The sequence below is a fragment of the Atractosteus spatula genome, chromosome 3 (genome assembly GCF_055471065.1).
Source record: "Atractosteus spatula isolate fAtrSpa1 chromosome 3, fAtrSpa1.hap1, whole genome shotgun sequence".
Lineage (NCBI taxonomy): Eukaryota > Metazoa > Chordata > Actinopteri > Semionotiformes > Lepisosteidae > Atractosteus > Atractosteus spatula.
The window spans coordinates 68878181-68903873 of record NC_142708.1 but is presented as its reverse complement, the minus strand read 5'-3'; the positions used below and the strand labels follow the sequence as shown (position 1 = coordinate 68903873).

Genomic DNA, 25693 nt, shown 5'->3' with positions numbered 1-25693 from the left:
CCGGATTATAAATAAAAATTGATCCGCTAAGGGTTTCACAGCTTTTCTCACTTTACCGCAGGTCAATAAATAGTTGAAGAGTAGGCCCCTGTTTTCACTCCACCTGAGCGCTGTTACACATTTAAACGAGTAAATTTGAGTAAATAATCAGGTTATGCGACCCGGAACAAAGGCCAGCAGCCCCCAGGACCTACAGCACACGGAGCACCATTAAAAACAAACAGAGGGTTTATTGTGGATCTAGTAAAAATTTATTTGAAATATCGAAAATAAGTGACAAAAAATGAACAAAACGCTCGCAAACACACAAAAGAGAGGGAAAAACAAGTAAAAAGTGTAAAGGCAGTATTTTGCCAGGTCTCTTCATCAGCACCTTGAGGTCGGGTTAAAAAAAAAACTCCCTTGGAGCTCCAGTTGTTTCTGCGATATGGAGAACCTCCCCACAAGTAATATTCAGGCTCATTCATGCACAACCCCCCCCGTAACGTCTCGTACACTGCGGTTGGTCCAAACCCCCGGCACTCGGCTTTTCTCCATGACCACAGGGGAACAGGCAAGACCGGCAGGGTGTAGCAATCCAATCCGCTTCGGGTTTTACCACCTGCAGGCCCCTGTTTAAACATTACCGCTGAAGGATGGGGGGGGGACTACATGGAACGTACAAGCGTCAGGAATTAAAGGTGTTGGAATTAGTGTCGGTGTGAAACCTGAATGACTCAAAATAAGGATCAAGTACCCAGATAGCAGTCCTATCCACAAAAACTGTGCCTCCCCCCCACCAAAGCCCCAACCCCCTACCCACTGGATACTGAACGCCAAAAATGCAACCCTCTACCCCCAAAACCCCCAAGAAAGAGAGGATCCGTCCGACTGCCTGTCTGAAGGGTTAGTGCAAGTTAATCTGGGCAAAGACATTCCGGGCATGGTGCTGGAAATAAAAACTGCTTAAGTCTTTCAGCCTCATGACTCCGCTGTTCCTGCTGGGACTCCTCACCGCCTCGCCTGCGAATCTGTTCCCCCCAAAAATATCTTCCCTAAAGGCACAATCCACAGCTGGTCACCAATCCAACAGGACCGTCCAGGACTGGAGCTGCACCAACTAATGAGCTCAAGTAAGTAGTCCTTCGGAGCTGAGATATGGCTTCCTCAGGCAGAAGGGACAGGAAGTGCTGCGGGGAAGCACATTCACATTGCACCTGGCTCCTCAGCATGGGCGCAACAGGTAATTGCGTCCCCTCGGGATTACTTCTTGGCAATCAGGCCTTGGGAAGACACGTTGCTGGAGGAGGGGGGAGTGTTGAGGCCAGTGGCCAGAGTGACGGAAGATACGATCTGCCCAGGGCCCAGTGAGGAATCATCGGATGATCCTCGACTACACAGCAACTGAAACTTACCAGACGGAATGCTGCAGGTAAGCTCTGCCTCCCCTGATTCAGGACAAGGAGTTTTAAAGAGCAGTGCTGGTAGAGTATCCCAGCCTGGACCAGGAATCGGGGGTAGGGATCCTCTTCTGTTCTACTCCATGGAAAGTGCCTCCTCGCCACCATCCTTACTTATTCTTCAGCTGCAGCATCAAATAAGTATAAAGGGGACGTAATGGGGATAAATGCCCACACAGAAAAACCTGTGGATATTCTTTCTGCTTCCCTGAACACTCTCTTGGCAGGACAGGATGTTTCAAAGCGTCTGATAAATAACATCAAATGAACATTTCCAGTTACGCAGAACATCGCTGGTGCTTCTCTGTGCTGCCTGATGACTGCGCTGACTTTTTTTGGCCTAAATTCCCCAAAGTCTTATCCCGAGGTGAGAGAAGTTGATGTACCCTAAACAGAAATAATCAATAGCACTGATCAACTGTTCACTCACCCGATCGGTGGTGGGAACAGAGAACAGCCAAACAGTGTGGCTCACTGCGTGTACCTAATTAAGCAAAGGCGTGACATTTGACTGACACGGAACATTCACTTCGCATTTCACGAGATCTTTAAAATCCAGTCCTGCCTCCAAGCACATTTCTGTGGATCAGATCATGGATTCCCTTGCAGATGGCCTCCAGGCTCTTTCAGGTTGTGGAGAAGGATAGAGAGGTCCCTTTCAGCCCTAATTTAATCAGTTTAGCCCTTCTCCCAGGTGTGGGTCCATTTCCGATCTTTTATGTGAATCCTGCCGGCGCCAGATCTCCAAATGAACCCCCAAAGATTAGTCGGAGTCTGATCTTTCTAGATGAAGCTGCCAGACGCCCAAAAACCCTTTTCTTAGAAAGCAACGAGGGGGCGGAGGGCAGGGAGTGAAGAACAGCTCCCAATGATGGTGACGTCTGTTCGGTAAGAGGCCTTGTGCGTGGTTAACATCCCAGGACCGACGTTCTAACTCCTGGGCCCTCTGAGGGCGTTCATCCCAGATGAGCTCCCCGGGACTCATCGCCTCCCCAGCAGGGGGCGCGTCCCGGGAGCCGTGAGAACCGCTGCCGTGGTCTGCAGGACCCACAACGGGACAGGGGAGGGGGAGGCCTGGCTCGGGTCGGGCTTCTCTTGCGTGGGGGGCAAGGAGGAGGACTAAAAAGCACCCGTTTAGGAGATTCCAGGGCCACTAATTCACCGTTTAGCAATCCTCCATCACCGTTTGGCTTGTTCGTTTGCTTGTCTTTTGTTTTTTTCGGCTACGCTAGATTCGTACTCAATATCCACGGGGGATCAGGGAATCGGGGGACCCTCGCCCCCATCCTGCCACTTCTACAACACCCCCTCTCCCCCCACCCCACCCCAGGGAGCCGTGGGGCGGGCTACATGACGTCCACGAAGAACTCGCTGGGGTTGCCCATGGCCAGGTGGAAGGACTGGCGGCTGGCGGTGAGCTCGGGGGGCACAGAGCCCAGGTCCCTGGTCGGGGGGGCGCCGGGGGGCCCGCCGGGGGTGGACGTGGGGGGCAGGGCATGCGGGTGCAGGTGCCCCGCATGGGGGTGGGGGTGGGGAGCCAGGCCGGGGTGGGGGTGCGGCTGGGGCAGCATCATGACCATCATGGGGTTGTAGGGCAGGGGGATCCCGGGGGAGCCGTAGGGGAGGTGGGGCGGGGGGGCGCGCTGGCTGTGGTGCGAGCGCTGGCTGTGGTGGCTGTGCTCGCTGGGCGTGGCCGAGCCGTGGTCCCGCCTCAGGCTGCTGCGGGTGGAGTACTCCGATTCGCTGCCGCTGCCTGAGCGCGAGTCCGCCCCGCCCCCTCCGCCACCCCCGGAGGACTTCTCCTCCCGGCTGCCCCCTCCCCCGCCCGTACTGCTGCCCCCGCTGCCGCCCTTACCCCCCCGGCGCCTCTCCCCCTCGCTGCGCGTCGACCCGCTGCTCCGGCTGCCTGCAGACAGAGAGAGAGAGAGACAGGTGGAACGTGAGGAAGGGGCGGGCGAGAGAGAGGGAGAGGAAGAGGAGGGGAGAAGGACGAAGGCGCGGCCTGTACCCTCGCTGTGCTGGCTGCCCGTGCTGCCCTGGGTGTAGCTGTAGCTGGAGAGCTCGTGGTAGGGAGGCGGCTGGCTGGAGTAGGGGTGGGGGTACTGGTAGGGGAAGGAGTGCAGGAGCGGCCAGGGCGTGGCCCCTGGGAGGGGCAGGGGGGCCAGCGTGTCCTGGTCCGAGGCCCCGCTTGAGCCGTCGTTATCGTTCAGGGACAGGTTGGCCATGTCTGCGGTTGGAGAGAGAAGACAGGGACAGAGAGAGAGAGCGTGTGTCAGCCCCGTGCCAGACCAGATGACATCACCCCCAGCGGCCTGGCTGGCGGTACAGCGCCCCCTACTGGGCGGGACTCACAGTTCTCGCAGTCGCTGAAGTCCCCGAAGATGTAGTAGCACTGCTCGGAGAAGGTGATCTTGTTGACGGTGTGCCGGATGAAGCCGGCCTTCAGCAGGTTACTGGCATACTTGCGAGCCTCTCGGCGGTCCTGGAAGCCCTCGATGTGGTGATAGAGCCACTCCACCACGTCTGAGCCTGGAGACACATTCCCAGTCAGAACAGCAACTATGCTGGGCATCGTCAATCAGTGTCACTGTACACTGTACTCCCTCCCCATCCCTCTGTCTCACTCTCCCTCCTAATCTCTCACTCTCTCACCCAGGAAGGCGTTGGGGATGGTGATCTTCAGCCACATCCTGTCTCGCACCTCCAGCCCGGATTCAGGGGACGCCATGGCCTTGGCGACAGACGCCATATCCGAGTGCAGCGACAGGTTGAAGTCGTCGAAACCTGGCGGGACAGCAGCGTCAAGGAAGGCATGAACAGATGCCCGGATCTCCCAGTCAGAAAAGTCCCGGATCGCCCCTGGATCTCCCAGTCAGAACAGTCCCGGATCGCCCCTGGATCTCCCAGTCAGAATACTCCCGGATCGCCCCTGGATCTCCCAGTCAGAACAGTCCTGGAGCCACTCTGGATCTCCCAGTGGGAACAGTCGTGGTGCCGCTCCAGATCTCCCAGTCGGAACAGTTCCAGAGCTCTGCCAGATTAAACCTCTGAAACTGGTCATGCACATGAACCCGAAGAACCTCAATACTGCCCAATGAAACCTCTGGCTCTGGAACAGTCCAGTCCTAGATTGTCGTCTCTGTGTTGCGCCGCTCTGACTGGAGGGAGGCCGGCTGCCGAGGGGTGCAGGCGGAGAATCGGGGGGAGGTGGGGGACTTACACTTACGTTCGGTCTCGGTGACGGAGCTGCTGGAGGTGATGGTGCTGAGGGAGGAGCTGCCAGGGTAGGGAGGGTAGGCGCCCGTCATGGCCACCGAGTGCGACACCCAGGCGGCAGGGTCGATAGGCCGGATGGGCTCGTCTGGGAAAGGGGGCAGACAGGGAGGAGAGAGGGACAGATGAAAGAGACAAGGGAGGAGAGTGAGACCAATGAGCAGGGGTGGGGCCATTTCTCAAGTCACAGAGCCGTCAACAGGCGGCGACACAGCGCCAGGCGGAGGCAGGCTGGCTTGCGTGGGGTGAGATAGGGCGCCGGGGGGCGGTACTCACTCCGGGGCAGGGTGAAGTAGCCCTGCGGAGAGGGGTCCCAGCACTTCGCCACCGTCAGGATGATGGGCCTGAAACACACAGCGAGAGGAGTTTAGTTGCTCGAATCCAATTGCTCTTCACTAGACCCAAAAGCCCCGATCAACCCCTGAGCTGCCCAAACTACAGCAGATGAGGAACTACCGAGGCAACCCGACGACATCTCCCACTGCGCACTGCCCTGAAGCCAGCTGCAGAATGAAACTGGTGCGACTCAGACGGCCCACGAGGGCGCGGGAAAGGGGGATTGCAAAGGCTTCTGGGAAGGAAGGCAGGGCCACACTGCCACCAGGGCAGGGAGAGACGCCCAGCGTAGCAAGTCTGAGGTCACCCCCTCTTCTCTCTCACCCCCTTCCCCCCCAACTGTCACTTGTGGGTCTCAGTGAGGACCCCCCCACTATCCCCCATCTTAACCTTCAGGCACAACACCTTTTGCTGGTGGTTCTAAGCACAAATGTTCTCCAAGACCGGGGTTCGAGAACCCTTCAGATCTCACCCAGACAGGATCGTTTGCAGACGGGACTCTTAAATGATTACAGCAAGGTCGCGCCTCTTGCCTTGCGGGAACTGGGATGCACTTTCCAAACTGGACCAGATTCCTTTCTGTTCAGAGCTCAGTGAATGAGCCCCTCCTTCTACCTTTGTACCTGGTCTTTTGGTGTGTGAGCTCCCATTTCTAATTGTATCCATCGCGTTGTTCCGAACCGCTATTAAAACACAGAAAACGATCAGGTAAGGGAACGCCCGCGGACAGGACCGACACCAAGCACCCACCCCGGCTTGTGCACGATCTCCCGGAGGACTCTGACAGCGTCGTCGTTACTCATGTTCTCGAAGTTGATGTCGTTCACCTGGGGGGGTGGGGGAGAAGGAAGGGGAGAGAGGTAAGCCGCGGCTCATTTAATTTCTGCCTGAAACAGACTTGTGGTTCCTCTCCTGCAGTGATGGTGACAGCCATCAGAGGGGATAGTGGGGAGGCTGCCTGGACTGCACGAGCTCAACCCTGCCAGAGGCACACTTACCAGCTGAGCCACAAGGGGGAGCCCTTCCATAAACATAACTGTAATCACTTCAAACTGCACATCTCTTGCCTTGGGCAACAGTAAAGAGGTAATGACAGGTCTTTGTATCATCTGCTTCATCAGAACCTCTTCATTTTATTATCGGTGTAACCAAAAATGTTTTTTTCTACATTGTTTTTAACATCTTTATAAACATTATGATCCATTATACAGTTTACCTCAATCATGTTGCCTGTGACCCCAGTTGTCTGCAGTTTTTCATTGCAGACTAGCTCTCAGTTGCCTCATCAAATTCTTACATGAACACCAAATTTGTTTAACTGTACTTTTCAGCTGCAGTGTTTATTTGCATTGCAAAACTGAATAACCAAACCTGAAATCTCAGTAGTTTAAAAGAATTGAAAATAACACCATTAAATACATCAAATTTTTAGTTTGCATTAAGTAGGTCAAGAGACAAGTCTCCTGCTCCCACATCTCCTGGCTCGATCCTGCCTGTGACTGCCCCTTGCCCCGCCCACTCACTTGGAGCAGCATGTCTCCTGACTCGATCCTGTCTGTGGCTGCCCACAACTTGCTTGCTGAAACTTGCTGAAACCGCCCACTCACTTGGAGCAGCATGTCTCCTGGCTCGATCCTGCCTGTGACCGCCCCTTGCCCCGCCCACTCACTTGGAGCAGCATGTCTCCTGACTCGATCCTGCCTGTGACCGCCCCTTGCCCCGCCCACTCACTTGGAGCAGCATGTCTCCTGGCTCGATCCTGCCTGTGACCGCCCCTTGCCCCGCCCACTCACTTGGAGCAGCATGTCTCCTGGCTCGATCCTGCCTGTGACCGCCCCTTGCCCCGCCCACTCACTACCTCTTGCCCCAATCACTCACTAAGTCCTAACTAAGTCCTACCATCTGCCACCCCTTGCCCTGCCCCCACACTACCTCTTGCCCCACCCACTCACCTGGAGCAGCATGTCTCCTGGCTCGATCCTGCCATCAGCCGCCACAGCCCCGCCCTTCATGATGGAGCCGATATAAATACCACCGTCGCCGCGCTCGTTGCTCTGGCCCACGATGCTGATGCCCAGGAAGTTATACTTCTCTGCACAGGGAGGAAGAGACAGAGAGATGACCCTGCAATCAGATGGGAGAGTCGAACTGCTCCTGCTTCAGAGCTGCAGTCCCCACAAATGCTGCACAAACACTTCTGCTCCATCTCCCTAGACCACTGGTTCCCAAACCTGGTCCAGGATTGCCAGGAATTTAACCTCATGGGCACCAAACCAGCTATTTCAGTCCTCGAGAGAATTCCTGGAGGGTTTACACGTGCTTTTCAATTAGAACATGAATCAGAAGTCAAAGAAAACAACAGATCTGACTTCTGATCCGAACAGATCAATTAAGTAATTAAGAAAGGAGCTGGGCTAAAAATCAGCGCTGGAGCAGCCTGACCGCAGGAATTTCCACAGGTCACTTCTTCGAGAACAGCGCCACCTGTCTGTTACAGAAGGAGGGCTGTGTGAGACAGGGAGGGGCCTGTACTCACCCATGTTGAGAGTGACAGTGATGATGTTGAGGGACATCGTGGAGTCCGTGACACTGCTGAAGGAGGAGGCCTGTAACAAAACACACTGCACTGTTACACAGAACAGCCTATTGGCGCTGAGGCCGAAAACTCTGCATCGCCCTGGCACAGAGCACAGTCAGGGCTCTAGACTCTTATAGCTGTCCGTGCAGAATACACTTCTGAAGACATGGACATAAAGTTATGAGCAAAACGTTCAATTACAGGTAAAACCAGCTTCATTCCTTCCCAGAAGGCACGACTGTTGGCTGCGCACTTACCCGCTCCAGGCGCGGGGGGCGCTGTTTCCGGCGGCGGCGATGTCGCTTCAGCAGCCGGGATGCGGTGCTCTGCTCCGTGGAGCTGCTGAACCTGTCGGAGCACAGCCAACAGCATACCGTCATACCGTCATACCGCCAACCAGAACCACTCCCTGCATTTTCATTTACAATCGGCACCCCCTCTCCTGTCAGGCACTGGGGGCTCACAGTGTGTCAGTGAGGGACACCCCACTCCTCCAGTCAGCACCCCCTCTCCTGTCAGGCACTGGGGGCTCACAGTGTGTCAGTGAGAGACACCCCACTACTCCAGTCAGGATCCCCTCTCCTGTCAGGCACTGGGGGCTCACAGTGTGTCAGTGAGGGACACCCCACTCCTCCAGCAGGTACCCCCTCTCCTGTCAGGCACTGGGGGCTGACAGTGTGTCAGTGAGAGACACCCCACTCCTCCAGTCAGGATCCCCTCTCCTGTCAGGCACTGGGGGCTCACAGTGTGTCAGTGAGGGACACCCCACTCCTCCAGCAGGTACCCCCTCTCCTGTCAGGCACTGGGGGCTCACAGTGTGTCAGTGAGAGACACCCCACTCCTCCAGTCAGCACCCCCTCTCCTGTCAGGTGCTGGGGGCTCACAGTGTGTCAGTGAGGGACACCCCACTCCTCCAGTAGGGACCCCTCTCCTGTCAGGCACTGGGGGCTCACAGTGTGTCAGTGAGAGACACCCCACTCCTCCAGTAGGGACCCCTCTCCTGTCAGGCACTGGGGGCTCACAGTGTGTCAGTGAGAGACACCCCACTCCTCCAGTAGGGACCCCTCTCCTGTCAGGCACTGGGGGCTCACAGTGTGTCAGTGAGAGACACCCCACTCCTCCAGTAGGGACCCCTCTCCTGACAGGCACTGGGGGGCTCACAGTGTGTCAGTGAGGGACACCCCACTCCTCCAGCAGGGACCCCTCTCCTGTCAGGCACTGGGGGCTCACAGTGTGTCAGTGAGAGACACCCCACTCCTCCAGTCAGCACCCCCTCTCCTGTCAGGCACTGGGGGCTCACAGTGTGTCAGTGAGGGACACCCCACTCCTCCAGTCAGGAGATTCCAACTTGAGAGGTTGGAAAATGCAAAACCAAAACCCCATCTTCAGGAAGTGAAACCTGCAACAAAACCCCAAGCCCCAGGCACAGCTGACCTGCTCATGGTGTCGTCATCGTCCGAGTCGCAGAAGCTGGTGGTCTCTAGCTCGCTGCTCATCACAGTGGTGGAGCTCTCGTAGCCCGCTAGGTGGCGCTCTAACCTGCTCTGCCCGTTCAGACGAGGACCTGCCGACAGCCGGGAGAGGGGAGGGGTGAATAAAGCTCCCCAACATCTCCAAAGACGAACCCCTGACTCTCCCAGCAGCAGGAAACACCCCCCCCTTGGCGGTCACCCTTTATTTCCTTTTGATGTCAAATTTTTCACATTTTCAAGCAGCACGTAGCTGCGCTCCCCACCCCAGAAAACACACCCAACAGCGCAGCACTGAGAGTCAGCAGTGTCACTCGAACACCAGTGCCGCCGTCGCTGTGCCCCGTCCAACTCCACACACATTCGAATGGAAGCATGACTGCATCCACCAGAGGGCGTCTAACCGTTTTTTTTTTTAAAGAACCCAAAGCTTGGAGACCAGTGTTGTGGGCACCCACAACTCTTGGTGTAAAGAACTGTTTCCCACCCCCCCACCCCCGCCTCAAACCAATTTCCTTTTAGGTTCCAATTTTGATAGCCACGTTCTTGTGTCTCCATAGACTCAGAAGTCACTCTCTATACCCCCTTCCAACTTAATGCACTTGGATCCCCTGCCCCCCCCCCCACTGCTCCTGACCGAAGAGACGCGGGCGCCCTCCTGTGGGCCGCGCCACGAGGGGCGGGGCTCACCGTGCGGCTCCAAGCTCTCTCTCCGGCGCGGCCTCTCCCTCCTGCAAGACACCACCGACTCCGTCTCCGTGTGGTCATCCAGGTTCTCCAGACTGCCCGCCACGTTGGGGCTGCAAAACCGCAGTCGGCAGACACCAGGGATTTAACACGACTCGGACCCCCGTTTCACTCACTCGAACACAAACGCTATCAGCCATCTCTCCCCCCCCCCCAACTTTGGAGGACTTGTTTAATTTTTTTCAATCTCTAATTTTTGTTCTTATTAGACAATAATGGAAAAAAAAAATCTTACATTCACCCCAAAAAAATAATTAAAACACTTCCTACTAATATTCTTAACATCCAGTGCCATCCAGTTTCCCCAGTAAATGATACCGAACCTGTGCTACAGCCTCTTTAGGTCATGACCCTGACAGCTCTCTCTGGAGCGGCTCCTCTGTCTGTCCCGTTCGAGCCTGAAACGGCAGTACAGGCGCAGGAGGGCTGCCGTCCTCAGTCCCAGCGTCCGGGAGGGTAAGACTTACTGGAAGGAGGGGGGCCGGGAATCGCCGATACCCCCAGGGCGCTCCGCGGGGGGCGGGGGTAGCGGAGGAGGGGGTGGGGAAGGCTCGGCGCGGACCTCCACTGGGGGGGGCGACGGCTCCGTCTGGGGGCTGTCCGAGGACACCAGCTGTGAGCAGAGAAGGCAGGACGATTGAGAGACGAGGAAGGGCGGAGAGAAATCTTCCCCTTATTTTAATTATTAAAAAAAACGTAGGGGAACCTAAAAGCAATTACTGCCCGTGGCATGGCCTAAAGATCCGTTTCTGTGCACCCTAAATCACCTCCCTCCCCCGCACACCTCCTGGCAGCCATCCCTGGGAGAAAAGCCCTTTGCAGGACAGGTCGCCTGGGAGATGGGAGACAGGAAGCGTGTGCCTTCACCCCTGGGCGAAAGTCCTCACCCATGACACAACTCTTCCGTTGAAGCAGGGAAGCTTGGCGCTGTCATCCGATATCTCTTCCTTCACCACCCTGGGACACAGAAAAGTAGACGGGTCTTACTTTGATACACCTCGTCACACAGGCAGGTGTGCCCGAGACTGGACTGCACAGCTTCTTCTGGCGCCCAGTGGAGGAGTATAAGAAAGGAGAGGAGGCCGTTTAGAACTCCTAAGCCGTCTGATGGCAAGTAGTTCATTGATCCAAGGGTCTCATTTGGCCATTTCCTGAAGGAAGCCAGTTTCAACCCCATGGCAGGGTAGTCTGTTCCACTCTCCCACCACCCTTCGTGTAAAGAAGTGCCTCCTGTTCTCGGTCTTAATTGCACTTAATTTCCACTTGTAATCTCTGGCCTGTGTTTCACTGTTCATGCTGAGCCAGTCTAAGTCAAACCGCTAACCTTTAGGGGGGCGGCACAGCAGGAGCACAGTTCGTGGAGACTGCCTGAGAATGAGAAAGGAGAAATGCGATGATTCGGCCTTCTTGGCGTGTAAAGAAGACGCCAAAGGAGGCTCAAAAGCTGAAACGTTGTATTTCTCCTTTTTATTCTTCTGCGAGGAATTAACCTTCCCCTGCTCTTTTCTGTTCACATACTGTATACACCCTTGTGTTTTTCTCGGGGGTTATTGCTCCTTTAAGCATTTTTACACCCTGAAATGGCTCTAAAGGAGCTTTAGGACATGAATTCTGTTCAAGAGGTGCAAGCCCAGAAGACGAGTGGGGTTAGTGAACCGCTGGAGAGGACCGGGACAAGCAGGCGCTGTTGGAATAAAACGCCGTCTTTTTCCGTGGCCTCTTCTGCCCTTTCCTACTCTGGGCCTTGAAAACCAGCACGTTTCTCGGGTCTTCCGAGACCAAGCCATCTCCCGGACTACTCCCGTTCTGTCTCTGTCCGATTCCAACGGTTTTTCCTGGGAAGACAGACAGGGGGGCCCGACAGAGCTGCCGGGTGTGTTTTTCCCTTGTCGGAGAACGGCAGCATTTGTGTTTTTGCGAGGAGACGGTTCTGGCCGCTGGCTGTGGGCCAGTCCGCTCCCTCCCGCACTGCCAGGACACCCGCGTGCTGAACCCCACAAACACCCCTCTCGACGGGCGGGGGAACCCACTGCACGGCCACCAAGCGCCCCCCAAAAAACGAGTGTGCGCCCGAGAGACTGGGGCAGAATTGAGGGGTGACACATTCACATTACTGTCTGCACAGACCCCCAACACTATCGTACAGCCCTTGATTTTGGGCCAGCAGCTCTATCCCCCTGCAGCTCGCACCCTGCAACCCGCTGCAGCTCAGCAGCTGTGAGCCTGGCCAGTACCTGGATCGGAGACCTGCTGGGAAAGCTAAGGCTGCTGCTGGAAGAGCTGATGAGATGTTAAACCGAGTCTCTCAATGACTCTCTGTGGTCATTAAAAATCCCAGGGTGTTTCTTGAAAAGAGGAGGGGTGTTACCCCAATGTCCTGGCCAAATTTCCCCCTGGCCTTTACCAGTCATGGCCTCATAATAATCTCTGAACTGGCTTTATCACTCTGTTCCCCTCCCCACTGAGAGCTGGTGTGTGATGGGTATACTGGTGAACTATGGCTGCTATTGCGTCATCCAGGTGGGGCTGCACACTGGTGGTGGTGGAGGGGATCCCCATTACCTGTAAAGCACTCTGAGTGGAGTGTCCACAGTGAAAGTGAAAGGTATTAATAATAATAATAATAATAATAATAATAATAAACAATGTACATGCACTTTGTAATGCATTATATGAGCCTTTTGCTTCTTTTTTTTTGGAATATTGTGATACCATGTTTTTCACCAGTTTTATCTGGAATGTGTTCTCCCTCACACTGCTTGCTGCATAAATTGCCTCTTGGGGATGAATAAGGTACTTTGAATTGAATTGAACTCCCCGTCCCCTCTTTCCACTGGTGCACCAGTGTGTCTGTTATTGAGCACACAGCCACTAGGTGGCAGCACACACATCACGGGGGAGGTTAGAAGGGCTGTGAAGCTGGCCCTCCTACCAACGGCACCAACAGCGAAACCCCCGGCATTCGGCACTGATCCATTGGTGCTGGTTTGGCTTCTTTCGTTCTCCACATGCCGCACCTTGTTCAGCCGCCGGAAAAAGGGGCGACAGTCGCGCGACTCCCCGAAAAAAGAAGTCGCTATACTGCAGGAAGAAAGCCCCTCAAAAGCTACTTTCGACAGCTAAAAACCGCACAGGCAGAGCACCACAGAACGAGACGGGTTCGGCTCTCCTGTGCCATTCTGGAGGGGCAGGGGGGGTGAGCGAGGTCAGATCCCCAAAGATTTAAGGCGCTGTATCTCGGGAGAACGAAAGCAGCACAAATACTTTCGACAGCACTCACGAATGGGCTGGGTTTCCCTGTCCGTGCAGCTTCAAGGAGATGATGTAGGAAGAACAGGGGGCCTCACTGGAGTCTTAGATCAGCCCTGCAGAGCCGCCGAACTGAACAAACCGCACGCACTTCCTGGACAGCACTTAGTGGCGGTTGAACACATTCCAACGAGAACAATGATTCAATAACAATCCATCCACAGAGTTTCCACAGAGGCTGGGGACACGTCCACTGGAGTATCGCAGTCACGTGGGCAGAGAGAGGCTCCAGGCCTCGGTGATCACAGGGATACTAAGGATCTTCTAACTGGCCCTGTAAAAATCCATCACACCCTTAAAGCAATGGTAGAAAATTACTGGAGGAAGCCCAACCCCCCCCTCCCCTCCCCACAAAAGCAACACAGTACATTCTGAGAAGATCCTGTCCACAGGACATGCCACACACACACACACATCTGCATTCGTATAGATGTGGGAAGGTTTATTCTGTTCTCCTCTCCTGTTCCAAACTCCGCACGGGGCAGACACAGACCCAAAGCAAACACTTCTGGCAGATTCTGATTTAAAACAAGACAGGATGGGGTCGATTCCAGACTTCTCATTCCAACTCCCTCATCAAACCCATTCCGTCTCCACAGAATAACACAGGCATGATTATTAACTGCCAATACTGCTGCGTGCACACTCCCCACACACACAAACGCACTCCCTGCTGCCAGTACTGCTGTGTGCACACTCCCCACACACGCAAACACATACAGTACATACCCCCCACACACATAGGCATCCTGTTGCCCATACTTCTACACACAAACACACAGTTTCCACACAGAAAACCCCACACACATAGGCATCCTGTTGCCAATACTAGTACACACAAACACACAGTTTCCACACAGAAACACACACCGGCCCCTGCTGCCAGTAATACTGCACACACACTCCCCACACACACCCTGCTGCCAATACACACCTCACACAAGCACCCTGCTGTCAGTATTACTCCACACACACAAGCACACACACACTCCCCATAAACACCCTGCTGCCAGTAGTACTGCACACACACACGCTGCTGCCAGGACTGCTGCACACACCCCGTACACACACCCTGCTGCCAGCACTACTGGTGCGTGCACACACACACACACACAGACAGTGGGATCATTCCCTGCAGCACCTCCACATCTGTCCTTCATTACCGTCCTGCAAACACACACACGCAAATGAAATGGCATGCCTGCGTCACACCGAGCTCCTCCCGACTTCACACACTCATCCGATTGGGGCTGAATTAACTCCACACAGCTCCACAGCCCCCCGCGACGTCCCTGGAGGGTGGGATTCCTGTGTGCGTGAGAGGGGATGCCCGGATTCTGACCCCCGCCTGCGCTCAGAAACCCAGAAGCCCACTCGGGCTCTCCCGGGGGGGGGGCGCGGGAAACAAGACGCCTCCTTCCGCAGCCCACCAGACAAACACTCGGCTCTGAGCCCCCGCGCCCAGCGAGAGAGAGAGAGATCACACAGGACACGGACGCAGGGGGGTGTTCCCCAACGCAGGGCGCGCAACGGGCGCCGAACCGAACCCAACAAGGAGGGGCGCCAACCGTTCCGACAGCGACGAAGCGGCACAATGCAAAACCGGCGCCCAGAGACAGGGGGCGCTATTTTCGCTTCCGCGCCGCGCCTCGGAGATCATGCCGGGGGGACGGAAATCTCCCTTCTCCGCAGAGCAGGAGACCCGGGACGTCCATCCGCGGGCGGAGCAGGGCCTCCTGGGATGTTTCCCAGTCGTGTCATGTCCGACAACCATAGGAGCCGCTGCACTGATGCCCCACCCTAACTCCCCAAACACACACACACACACAGGTCACCCCCTCCAGGATCCCCACACCCCACCGACCCACCCCCACTGGCCTTCCTGTTGACTCTGCTCCAGCCTGGGCCCTCTCCAGACAGCCAGCAAATGGTCTGTCTCCGCCAGCCGCGCTTTGGCAGCTGTCCCTGTGTGTAAAACAACCACAAAAAAAAACAGGCCTGCAAAACCTGGCTGGAAAGCAAAGGAGATGGAATCCGGGGGACTGGGGAAGGGGCGCCGCTGGATGGGAGCAGGCCGATGGGCTGCGTCTCGGCTCGGCTCGGCACCGACACCGCCCAGGGTTCGAATCCCAGCCCGATGCCAGCGAGCAAACTCCTCCAGGGGGCAATGCAAGACTGGGGGGAGGGGGAGGGCCTGAGCGGAGAGAGTGCAGAGAGAATCGAGGCAGGAGGCGCTTCTTTACACAAAGGGTGGTGGGAGTGTGGAACAAGCTACCCAGCACATGATGCTGAAGCCCATATCCTGGCTTCTTTGGGGAAACAGCTGGACGGGATCAGCAACCACACGAGATGTTTGCTGCTTTCGGGAAAGGACTTGGCACCCTGACTTCATTACCTGCTCTGGAGCCTCTCTCCCCAGCAGCCTGGACTGGCTCCGGGAGTAGGCAAGGGGTACAAACTGCCCGGCTGCATTGAGGAAGCCAGCACTCACTTCTCAGGGCCAGTCAACGGAAGCCCCCACCTCAAACCGTTTAGCTCAGCCTGACATGATGTGCTTGCTTGGGGAAACGAGGGAGGGAGGGAGGAGTGCACAAGAGCACAGTCTAAGATCGGGGCGCTAACCTACTCACGCACCTGCCTCACAGCACAACACTTTTCTGCTCCATCAAAGGAGAGGAGGCCTTCTGACTCACTGGGTTCTGCGTCTGTCGTTTTCACACCTTCTGCTGGCTGGTTTTGGAACCACCACCTCACGTGAAACAGCCCACACAGGGGCAATTCAGAGTCACCCTAACCTGCATGCTTTTGGGAAGAGGGCAGAAACTCACACACCCAGAGAAACCCCACTTGAACACTGGGTGACCGCGCAGACTCCACACAGAAGGTGACCCGAACTCAAATCAAACCCGGAACCCTGGAGCCAAGGTGCATTGGAGCTAACCACCACACCACTGTGTGCCACCCCCAAGCCCTGCCCTTTGGCATGTTTGCAAAGGAACTGGTCTTGTGCTTACTGGAGCCTCCATTCCTACTGAGTTCACCAAGAGAGGCAGCACTAACTCTGCTTTTACTGCATTACAGATCTCGGCTAACAATCGGCAAGGCTTCAGCCTGGACTTTCCTCATCTGCAGTCTGATTCAGGACGTTGGCAAAGGCGTCCCTTGGTACTGACTCCCTGCCGGCGACTCGTGCAGCCTGGACTTTAGTGTCCTCCCATCTAGTGAAAGTTATAGGGACACCAATAATTTAGAGGAAAAGGAAAACCACAGAACACGCAAAAAGCGTCCATCAGGATCTGCATTCGAAAACAACAAACTCCCCCACCCCACCCTCTGTATGAAGGCCGAGATGGTCTTTGCTGGAACTATTCCATGCAGCTGTCCCCCGGGGCAGGGCGAGCGCAACCGCCAATTCCTTCCCCCGCTCACTTCCTCCAGAGCCTAACCCACATGCGCAAAGCAAGGTTCCAGCCCAGGCTTGTTACAATGCAGATCAGCGCAAGCTTCCCGCAACGAGACTTGTCTGCTCTTTCCAGTCCGCACACACCTGCAGCAAACCCAGCTGAGAAATTCCTGCTCCGACCCATCTCCTGGCGCTGCGTGATGCCCCCTTGTCCAAATTACTAGAAAGATTCGAAAAACGTCTCTGGCTGGAATATTGTGTGCTCCACTGGCCCTGTGCATTAACTTTGTGCAAGGTTATCCCAGAGAGGATGCTTATTAAATCACAGTGGCCCCAAAATCTGCACAGAACACAGGAACTTCTCTCTCTCTCCAGCCAGGCGACACAGTTTCATCATGCCTGCCCAAGAGGTGAGAGGTGACTGATTGATAGAGTGTGTGGCAGCTGTTCTAGAGTGATGAAGTGTCAGGGATTTAAATCAGGGTCCACTGCCGGCCCCCCTCCCTTCCACTGCCAACACGCACGCAATTCAAAACGTCATCTGAATAACCAAACGCAGCATCCCGCGGTGCCACTGTCTCACCAGGCTGGGTGCGATCTGCTACAGCATGAGGGAGTGTTGAACAACACGCTCACCTCCAGCTGAGCCCACTCTGTACCTACAGAGCACCGGCTCAGCAGGGATTACCTGGGTGTCCTGAAACCAGCAGCTGGGAATAGATGAGGCTGCCGCATTGCGGAAGAGTGTCTTGGAATGGGTACAGGAAAAAAAAAAGGCAAGTACAGGTCATTCTTTAGCTAAGATTGCAACACACCCAGGTCAAAGGCGCTGAATCTCTCTAGTCCCAAACATCAAGGAAGATGAGGGGGCTCTATACCAGCTCCCCAGTTCCTGAAAGGCAACATGACCAGGTCAGGACTGCGGACTGGACCTCAAGACCACAAGTGAAGCAGAGACTCAGGGGAAATTAAGCACAAGAAGGAAATTAAGAAGGGGGCTCACTCAAGAATGACAGCAGGAGGCCCGTCTTTATACAAAGCGTGGTGGGTGGGTGGAACAAACCGCCCCACTGTGTGTCTTCAGCAGATCCTGTAAGAAACCGCTGAGTGGGATCTCCCTGCAGCCCAACCCGACTCCTTCCTACGGCAACCACTGCGTTCTTCAGTTCTGATGGGGAGATGTGCACAGAACTGCTCCTCAGTGTAACGCTGCGTCCAGCTTTCCCCTCACTCTGTCTATCAGGGGGTACAGCTGGAGCGCACGCCTCCCGTTCCACTGTGCAATCGGTGGTCATTAGCAAAGATCGAGGGGTGACCTCTGTTGGGCCAGGATCACCCACTCCAGAGCACCCTGCAGGATACAGGCAACTCTCATTCTCAGGCCAGTTACCCCTCGTTTTCCTAATTATCCCACAGGGGAAATTCTAATTACGCAATACATTTAACACAACACGAACCCACTAACAGATAATCGACACACATGTAGGATGAGAAAGAAAATAAACATATATAAAGCAAGATAAACAGTCAATTGTCCAAACTGAGCAGGTCACTAGCTGTGGGAATAAAAGATAGCCTAGTTCTACTGCTCTTGAATCTAGGCAGTGTTAATCCTGAAAACCTCACACAATGCACATGAAGTTCCTGTTATTCCTGGATTATAATCTGTGACTGCTTCCAGAGACGGGATTCCTCAAGGACCCAAATCTCACCTTAATGCAGCACAGAGCTGATGAAACAATGACACTCCAGGTTAATTATTTGCAGACGTGCTTACAGTCATTAGCCGATGTACAAACAAGAGGTAGGAACACAATCCCACTCCTGCTCATTTACGGTCCAGTCCCCTCCAGTAGTTACATGGTTAGCACATGCATTAACATTAGGGACTATCCTGCACTATCTGCACTGAACACACACAAGCCTCTATTAGAAAAAAGTTCAAATGTAGTAAAAATAAAGAGCAAATTCCTCATCAGATCAGAAAACCTGGATTATCACAAACGTGGGAAAATTAAGGAAAGAAGGTGGAGAGAAGTCGAATCTCAGCAATGCCTCACGAGAGCCCATTGTAAAAGAGTGAAAATTTCCTCGCTAAATGAAAAAAACAGGAAGAAGTTACTACGCCTCCATATTGCTCGGACAGCGAGGGATTGCAGCCTGCTTGCAAATCGAAACCTTGCCGGGAAACAGCTGGTCGACAGTGCGAGGGCGCCGGGACAGGAGTAGACGCCTACTGAACGGGGCCTTCGGCTTCGTCAGGGAAGGGTGACAGCAGAGAGCGGCCGAGGTTTCAGGGGGCAGATGCAGAAGACAGAACCGGGGAGCAAGGAGGGAGGATCAGCTGGCGTGTGGGGAGAGTACTGGTGCATCATCCAGGTGGGGCTGCGCACTGGTGGGGGTGGAGGGGATCCCCATTAGCCTGTAAAGCGCTTTGAGTGGAGCGTCCAGAAAAGCGCTATATAAAGCGTAAGGAATGATTATGAGAATTTGGTCACTGTCTGATCAGGACGTTTTCGATCGAAGGGGATATCCAGGAGATCAAGCTCTGCGGCTCTTCCGGTCTTCTCTGCCACGGGACTATGATGCAGACCTGCTCCCTGATTTGCTGTAGCGACTTTGCTAAAGCAGAAGCTGAGCGAGTTAAAAAGTCTCTGAAGGGGGGGGTGGGAGAGTTGTTGCTCTCACTGACAGGCCTCAGTAAGTTGCAATTTACCCAAAACAGCTAGACTATGAACTCCCAGCAGCTGCCTTTCACTCCTACACTGAAATCTCTACACTGGCTGCCTATAACATCTCCTGTTTGATGGGAGATCTTGTGACTGACTTTCTTAAGCTTTAAAAGATCCGGCTCCTCCATGTTCACACTGCCTCTCGGGCTCCGGTCAGTGCGGGCCGGCCCTTTGCTCACTGCGCTCGGGACCGAACCTCGGACTTTCCGAGACTTTTCCTTCGCTGCTCCATGGTTATGGTGGGATGCCTTTCCTCAGACGTGACGAGACAAATTCTCATTTTATTTTTTTTTTCCTTACTTTACTTTTTATTGTACTTTTCTTTATCACTATGCATGCCATCTGTGGGTTTGGAAAGGCACTTTATAAGTAACACTGGTAACACACAAAGCGAGGGCAAGCTTGGCTCCGCTGAGCTGCCACCACGTACAGTGACTGCATTTTTTAGGACACTGTTAGACTGCACTCATGTGACAGACGAGCTGCGTAACTTTCGAAGCCATTAAGCAAAGCTGATGAATACCATGACAGAGGAGTTTAAAACCAGCATAACCTCTCAAGCTACTTCCTTTAATGTAACCCTAGCTGTACTGTGCACTGCACACATGCACACAGAACAATACCAACACCCTGGCACTGAAGCAAATGTGTCAATACAGTCCCAAAGTCAGAGTCATCCCCTCACACACAAACAAAACGGATGAAATTTCTTTAAACACACCCTGGTGGGGGGGGTTGGGGGATGGGGGTACGTTTTCCCGGGAGAGGTGAGTGGAGACCCACACTTTTGGGAAGAGGACATGCTAACTCCACACAGACGGGTGTCCCCGTCTGGAACTGAAGGCCAGACCCCCCTGGAGCTGGGAGGCAGCGGTGAGCGCCGCCATGACGCCTGGGAGAGAGAGAGAGAAAGGGCTTCCAAGAACAAAAAAAAAAAGCTGCAGACCGGGGCCGCAGATCTGAAGAGATCTCCCTTCGGCGTCTAAGCAGGAAACCTAAATCCTCAAATCGGCCCCGAATTGAGGAAATCGTAGAAATGAACGAGGTCATTTAAAAGGAAGCGGCTCTCGAAAAATGGAAAAAGAGAGGGAGGGAGGGAGGGGGTTACTGAGAGGCAGAAACCTGGCGGAGTTTCCAAAAAAAAGATTTCACAACAGAAAAAAAGAAAGGATTAAGCAGGTAGTGAAAAAGAGCACTAATCCCTCTTAGAAAAGTTCTCTCGTCTGTGGTTTTTTTTTACTCCTTCTCGGGAGCCGAAGCTATTCGTTTTGTTCGCTGGAATAATAGAAATTCCTACTTTTTTTTCTTTGCAAAGACAGACAAACACAGCACAGGAGAGAGAGAGAAACGGTACAATTTGGGAAGGGGGGGGGGGGTACAGGCTACACCGCCACCCCACGTCCACACTCGCCGATTTTCTTTAATTACAGTCAGTCTGGAGGAAAACAAAAAAACGAGGACGACTTTCCTGGACTGCAGAAGACGTCTCGCAAAAATCTACTGTAGATTTTCCCCACCCCAGAAAAAAAGACGGAAACCTTGTGTTTCTGCCGAAACGTGCTTCCCATTTTGTTAGTGGGGGGGGGGGGGGGGTACGCGAGCTTTTTAAAGGTTTTCGTTCCTTAAATCCCCAAGGAATGTCACCACGGGGGGAAAAAAAGCACAGCAAAGTTTCCGAAACAAAGACGAACACCTCCACCTCTGCAAGCACATAACAAAGCTGAATAATTTACCTTCTCCCTCGTTCGACCCCTGCTCCAAACCCCTAGATAAAACAAATTGCGCGTCTTCGCAAAGGGTCAAAATCTTTTTTTTTTTTCCCCCACTTTCTTAATCCGACCTCCATTTAAGACGGGGGACTTGAGCGCACGGAACCCCTCGAACTGCACCCGATGCCCTTCTCGTGTTCAAAAATGAATTCTCATTGAAACTACCCAACGGCGCCCGAAAGCTACAACCCCGCATTTTTTTAGGGGGAAAAAACAGCACGATAGCCACGTTCCCCGGCAGAGAACCCCTTGCACACATTTTTAAACCCGTTTCCCCGGTTCGTGTGTGTGTGTTTTATAACTGACCCTACAGATGTACTTTTGCACCGTGCCCTACCGCGTACGGTAACAAACCGAGACAACGCGTCGCCCTCACCCGAAATCCTGATCCATAGATTTGAAGAAGAACTTGTAGTTCGGTTTGTTCAAGACCTGCTTGAAGTCCAGCAGCGTGATTTTCTCCGCGGCGATGGGGATCTTCACCAGATACGGCGTCTCCTCCTCGTCAATGTGGTAGATGATTTTCGTCTCCGCCATTTCCAACCTCTTTTTTTTTTTGCGAACCGACGGGGGGATGCCGAGCGGACACCCAGCTCGCTGTTGCGGCTGGATCGGTGTCGTGCGCGCCGGGGCTTTAAAGGTTACAAGCTGACTTTCTCCGCTCTCCCACCCCCTCAACTTTTGCCGTGTTTCCGAACCAGAGCAGAGGAGGACGGAGGAAAGGAGAAGGGGCGGAGGGGGGGGGGGGGTGCAGACGGACGCCGGAAAAAAAAATCAAAACAAAAACTTTCTAACAACTGAGGCGGGGGGGGGGAGAGAAGAGTGAGAGAAGGAAAAAAAAACTTTCTCTGTAAGCCAGCGCGGCGTCTGACGTCAGGTGGGCGCCGCTTGCGTCCTGGCCGACGTGCCCCCTTCCCCCTTTCCCACACGTGTGCCGGCTAGTCGCGGGAGCGTAGAGGCCATAGGCCCACAGACACCTCCCCCCCATCCTCACTCGGGACCTGCGCTGCAGCCGGCAGCAAGTTCAAGTACACCCACGAGCGCTGACGAAACCGCGGTCGCGCAATTCCCTCCTCTTCCTCAATCTGCATCCCTGCTAATCGCTCCCAAATAAACGGACTCACCCCCCCGCCTTGTGAGGGGTAGTAAGTGAATAAGAAAAGCCCATTTCATTGGGGTTCCAGGTGAACAGACACTCCTGTAGAGAGTTTCAGGATGAGGTTCCAGCCCGTACTCGTTATATGAAGCACAACTCCCCTCAGTCTCCCCCACCACAGGAAAGAAACTTTATTCCAAGCCACATGTCGCCTCTCGACTGCTGCCGGTGGTACCAGTTGGTTATGGTGAAGTACAGGCCTCCATAAACGCTGAAGGAGGTTTCTCCTCCCCCATGAACCTGGCCCAGTGCTTATAGCTACAAGGGCTGACCGATTTCCACCAGTGGCTGTGGAAGGCAGCTCCTCTGGTGGTCTTTGTACAACCTAAAACAGTTGTCCTTTTCCCTAAGACCCCCAACCCTTCCTCCAGCAAAACAGCACACCAGCTTAGTTCACAAGCTGTTCAGTAAAGAAAGATCTTGGCATTCATAATACCGAAATGACAGTTTCTCTTCAATACCCCTGAGCCTTAGTAGGACTCCTTCACTGTGCAGGAGGACCCTTCTGCCTCAGAAATAGAGAGACTTAGCCTCATATCCTCCAAAGGAAGGGTTTCTACACTGTGAACAGGCTCTCTCTGTGAGGCCCCAGACTGTGCAGTTACTATTTCCATTCTTACTTCAAGATGTGAGCCAACTGCAAACACCTCAAGATGAGGGGAGGGCTGCGTTTGCAAGACAGGTCTTTAGAAGCAAAGCATCATTGTCAAAGAAACAAACTGATAAACACCAAAAGAACCCATTTATTTTTTAAAATACTGTCAAATTTTACAGATTTATGTTCTGGATTAAAGATCTTGATCTCCTCACAGCAACCAGCAGCAGAGCACAGACCACAAGTATTGTATAGACAGCCACGGCCATCAGCCCATAGCTGAAGAACTGGGGCACTGGGGGAAGAGAACAGGAGGATTAGGGTCAGAGATCATTAGAGACTCTTAACAGCTGCAATACCGAGTCTCACCTTCATTGGAGGAGACCACTGTGTCCAGAACTGGGAGCTCCGAGTCCACCAGGATCACTTCCCCACTGGACACTAGGACAGTTTCTTCGGAAGAGTCCTTCTGCATGGGAGCAACAGCTCGTTCTACAGAGAAGACATTAATAAAACCTCAGTTCCATGCTAGACATGCAACACCAAAATGTCATAGGCCTTTACTGGAGGCTACTTGGTTATCACATTTTCATTGGCTGATTAACTCACTTCTCCTGCCACAGGTGGGCACACAGCGGTCAGTAGCAGTCGGCTGGCACACTGCTGCACTACAGTGGATGAACACCTGGAGAGAGCAGAGCAAGGGTCACTGCACAGCCCAGGACCAGCCACCACCTCCTTCCCCACAAGCTGCTCCCTACCTTCTCCATCAGAGGCACCTGAGAGGCAGGATCCACAAAAGTGAACATCTGAATCATGAAGCGCTGGTAGTGCGTTGGGTACGGCAGCCCTGAGGAGCCGCCCACAGGGATCAAGGTGGTCTGGTAGTTGTCACCTCCATAGGGACACCTGCAAGGACAGCAACAGGGAGGGTGAGCCCTGCCACAAGGGGGCACTACTGAGACAAGCCAGTCGGAGCGACAGGGGTCAGGTTACCCAGCAACCAGAAGGCTCCAGCTGGGCTGGCTGAGAGGACTGGGAGTGGAAGTGGCCCAGCAGTAACCCAGGGTCAGGACAATGTTGGGATCTGTCCTAGCCAAGATCCGGACCTCCACGTACACAGGATCCCGCAGCACCTTGGTCACAGGGTAGTCCAGGTCACTGTAGTAGGAGTCATACAGCTCTCCTGAGGACGAGAGCAGCAGCGGGGTTCAGCAGGAGCCCCACACACTCGGCTCACACAGCCCAAGGCCTGACAGCTACCTCTTGCAATCCTGAGCTCCACACGGAGAGGTCCTGGGGACACTGCCGGAGGGGGCGGGGAGACCGTGTAGACCACAGCCTGCACTGGAACAAGGTCGTTGTCTGCATACCTGCACTGGAAGAACAGCCTGGAGAGAGAAGCAGGCAGTCATGGGATCCAGCAAGACCGGAGCACTCTGGGAAGCAGCAGCCGCTCACTCACTTGTAGAAACTGTCCCTTGTGATGGAGCCAGCAGGTCCCCCAATCACAGCAAAGGTTGAGGACATCATGTTCTCATACACCACAGCACCACCTTCAATCTGGAGGAAGGACACATGAACAAGGTCAGGAATCCCCACAGGAACAACATCCTCAGCTGAAGGATCAAGCCCCTCACCTTCATGCTGGTGCCACAGGCACTGACTGGGAACCGGAACATGGCAAAGCCAGCAGTGGTGCCAACAGGACCACAGGGGGCAGTCCTGCCCCCCTGCAGGCTAACTGAATCCAGGCTCAGCTGAGGGCTGGTGGCATTCCTGGACACGACCACCACAAACTGGCCATCACTGGTGCACTGGACAGTCACTGGAGGAAAGATTATGCATATGAAAGCCCATTATCAGATAACAGCATTAATAGTCCAAAATATTTAAAAAAAATAAACCTTACCTTCATGACCATAATAACAGCGCTGTCTGCCACTCTGGTCAAAGCAGCAGTTTTTAGCTTCACAATCAGCTTTACTGATAGTTGAGTCTCCACACACCATCTTATCAGTTTCCTTAACCAGGCATTTCTGAACCTGGGCTGAGGAAACACCCAGCTGGGCCAACAACAACCACACAAGCCCAGTGGCACTCAGGCTGCTCCTACACTTCTCCATTGTAGAACTCAGCAAAGGGATAACAAGCTGGCCAGCCCAGCTGCTTAAGTACTCCTGCGCCTTGACAGGCCGAGGTCAGCTATTGGGTAATCGCTCAGTATTGGAGCCACAGCTTGGGCAAGAGTGGTGTCAGCCAATCAGACGCCACGGCCGGACCTTCGCTTCTGCACTGATTGCGCTGATTGTAAAGGACAGAGCTCAGGTGTGTCCAGTTAGGTCTTTGTGAGTTCCAAAATCACGCTTTATGACACTTTATGCATCATTCTAGCAACAATTAGTTGAGTAGACAGAAGCGCTCCGTGTACTGTATAGCAAACCTAAGGCCTTCATGGTCGCCGTGTTTCTGCTGGTCTGCGCTTGAAACCGCCAAGCAGTGTGCGGTCACACAGGTCTTTCACAGCGCGATGTAACAAACCTGGGATCGATTATTCTCTCTGGGGCGGATCCGTTGTTTATTGTAGGCACTCCAGAGTTTCCAGAGTGAAAAGCCAGTGGCACAGTACAGCTGCAAGAGACAGGAGCCGCAAAGGAAATCGAATGTCTTTATGAGAGGACACTCACGGCAGAACCAGCTCTGGGCGAAAGTGCCTTCTCAATTCAATTCAATTAATTCAATTCAACTTTATTGTCATTACACTTACACAGGTGCATAGTATAATGAAAAGTGTTTCTCGCAAGTCACTCAGGCGCAGTATATAAATAGGACAGAAGATAAGACAATAGACAGTAACACAATAACAATAACAGTGTAATAACATAAC

At 53.9% G+C, this 25693-nt stretch overlaps 2 protein-coding genes across 3 annotated transcripts; both read right to left on the bottom strand.

Annotated features, from left to right (window-relative positions):
- Positions 1-233: 233 nt before the first annotated feature.
- dvl2 (dishevelled segment polarity protein 2) lies at positions 234-21841 on the bottom strand. Of its 2 annotated transcripts, none has more exons than XM_088912318.1 (15): positions 21432-21841; positions 10730-10799; positions 10310-10455; positions 9786-9895; positions 9061-9190; positions 7884-7974; positions 7585-7654; positions 7001-7140; positions 5799-5875; positions 4989-5056; positions 4660-4800; positions 4092-4223; positions 3792-3968; positions 3448-3666; positions 234-3345 (listed from the first exon to the last, which is right to left on the bottom strand). In XM_088912318.1, the coding sequence occupies exons 1-15, from the start codon at positions 21590-21592 to the stop codon at positions 2786-2788; spliced, it is 2292 nt and encodes a 763-aa protein (XP_088768444.1). In that variant the 5' UTR covers positions 21593-21841; the 3' UTR covers positions 234-2785. The 2 variants fall into 2 exon arrangements, with proteins under 2 accessions (XP_088768444.1, XP_088768445.1); XM_088912319.1 differs by having other exon boundaries at positions 4666-4800.
- Positions 21842-22979: 1138 nt separating this feature from the next.
- On the bottom strand, positions 22980-24932 carry LOC148838451 (zona pellucida sperm-binding protein 4-like). Its single transcript, XM_088911183.1, has 9 exons — positions 24719-24932; positions 24447-24634; positions 24272-24369; positions 24070-24197; positions 23803-23992; positions 23568-23715; positions 23416-23491; positions 23176-23298; positions 22980-23101 (listed from the first exon to the last, which is right to left on the bottom strand). The coding sequence occupies exons 1-9, from the start codon at positions 24930-24932 to the stop codon at positions 22980-22982; spliced, it is 1287 nt and encodes a 428-aa protein (XP_088767309.1).
- Between the last annotated feature and the right edge of the window lie 761 nt (positions 24933-25693).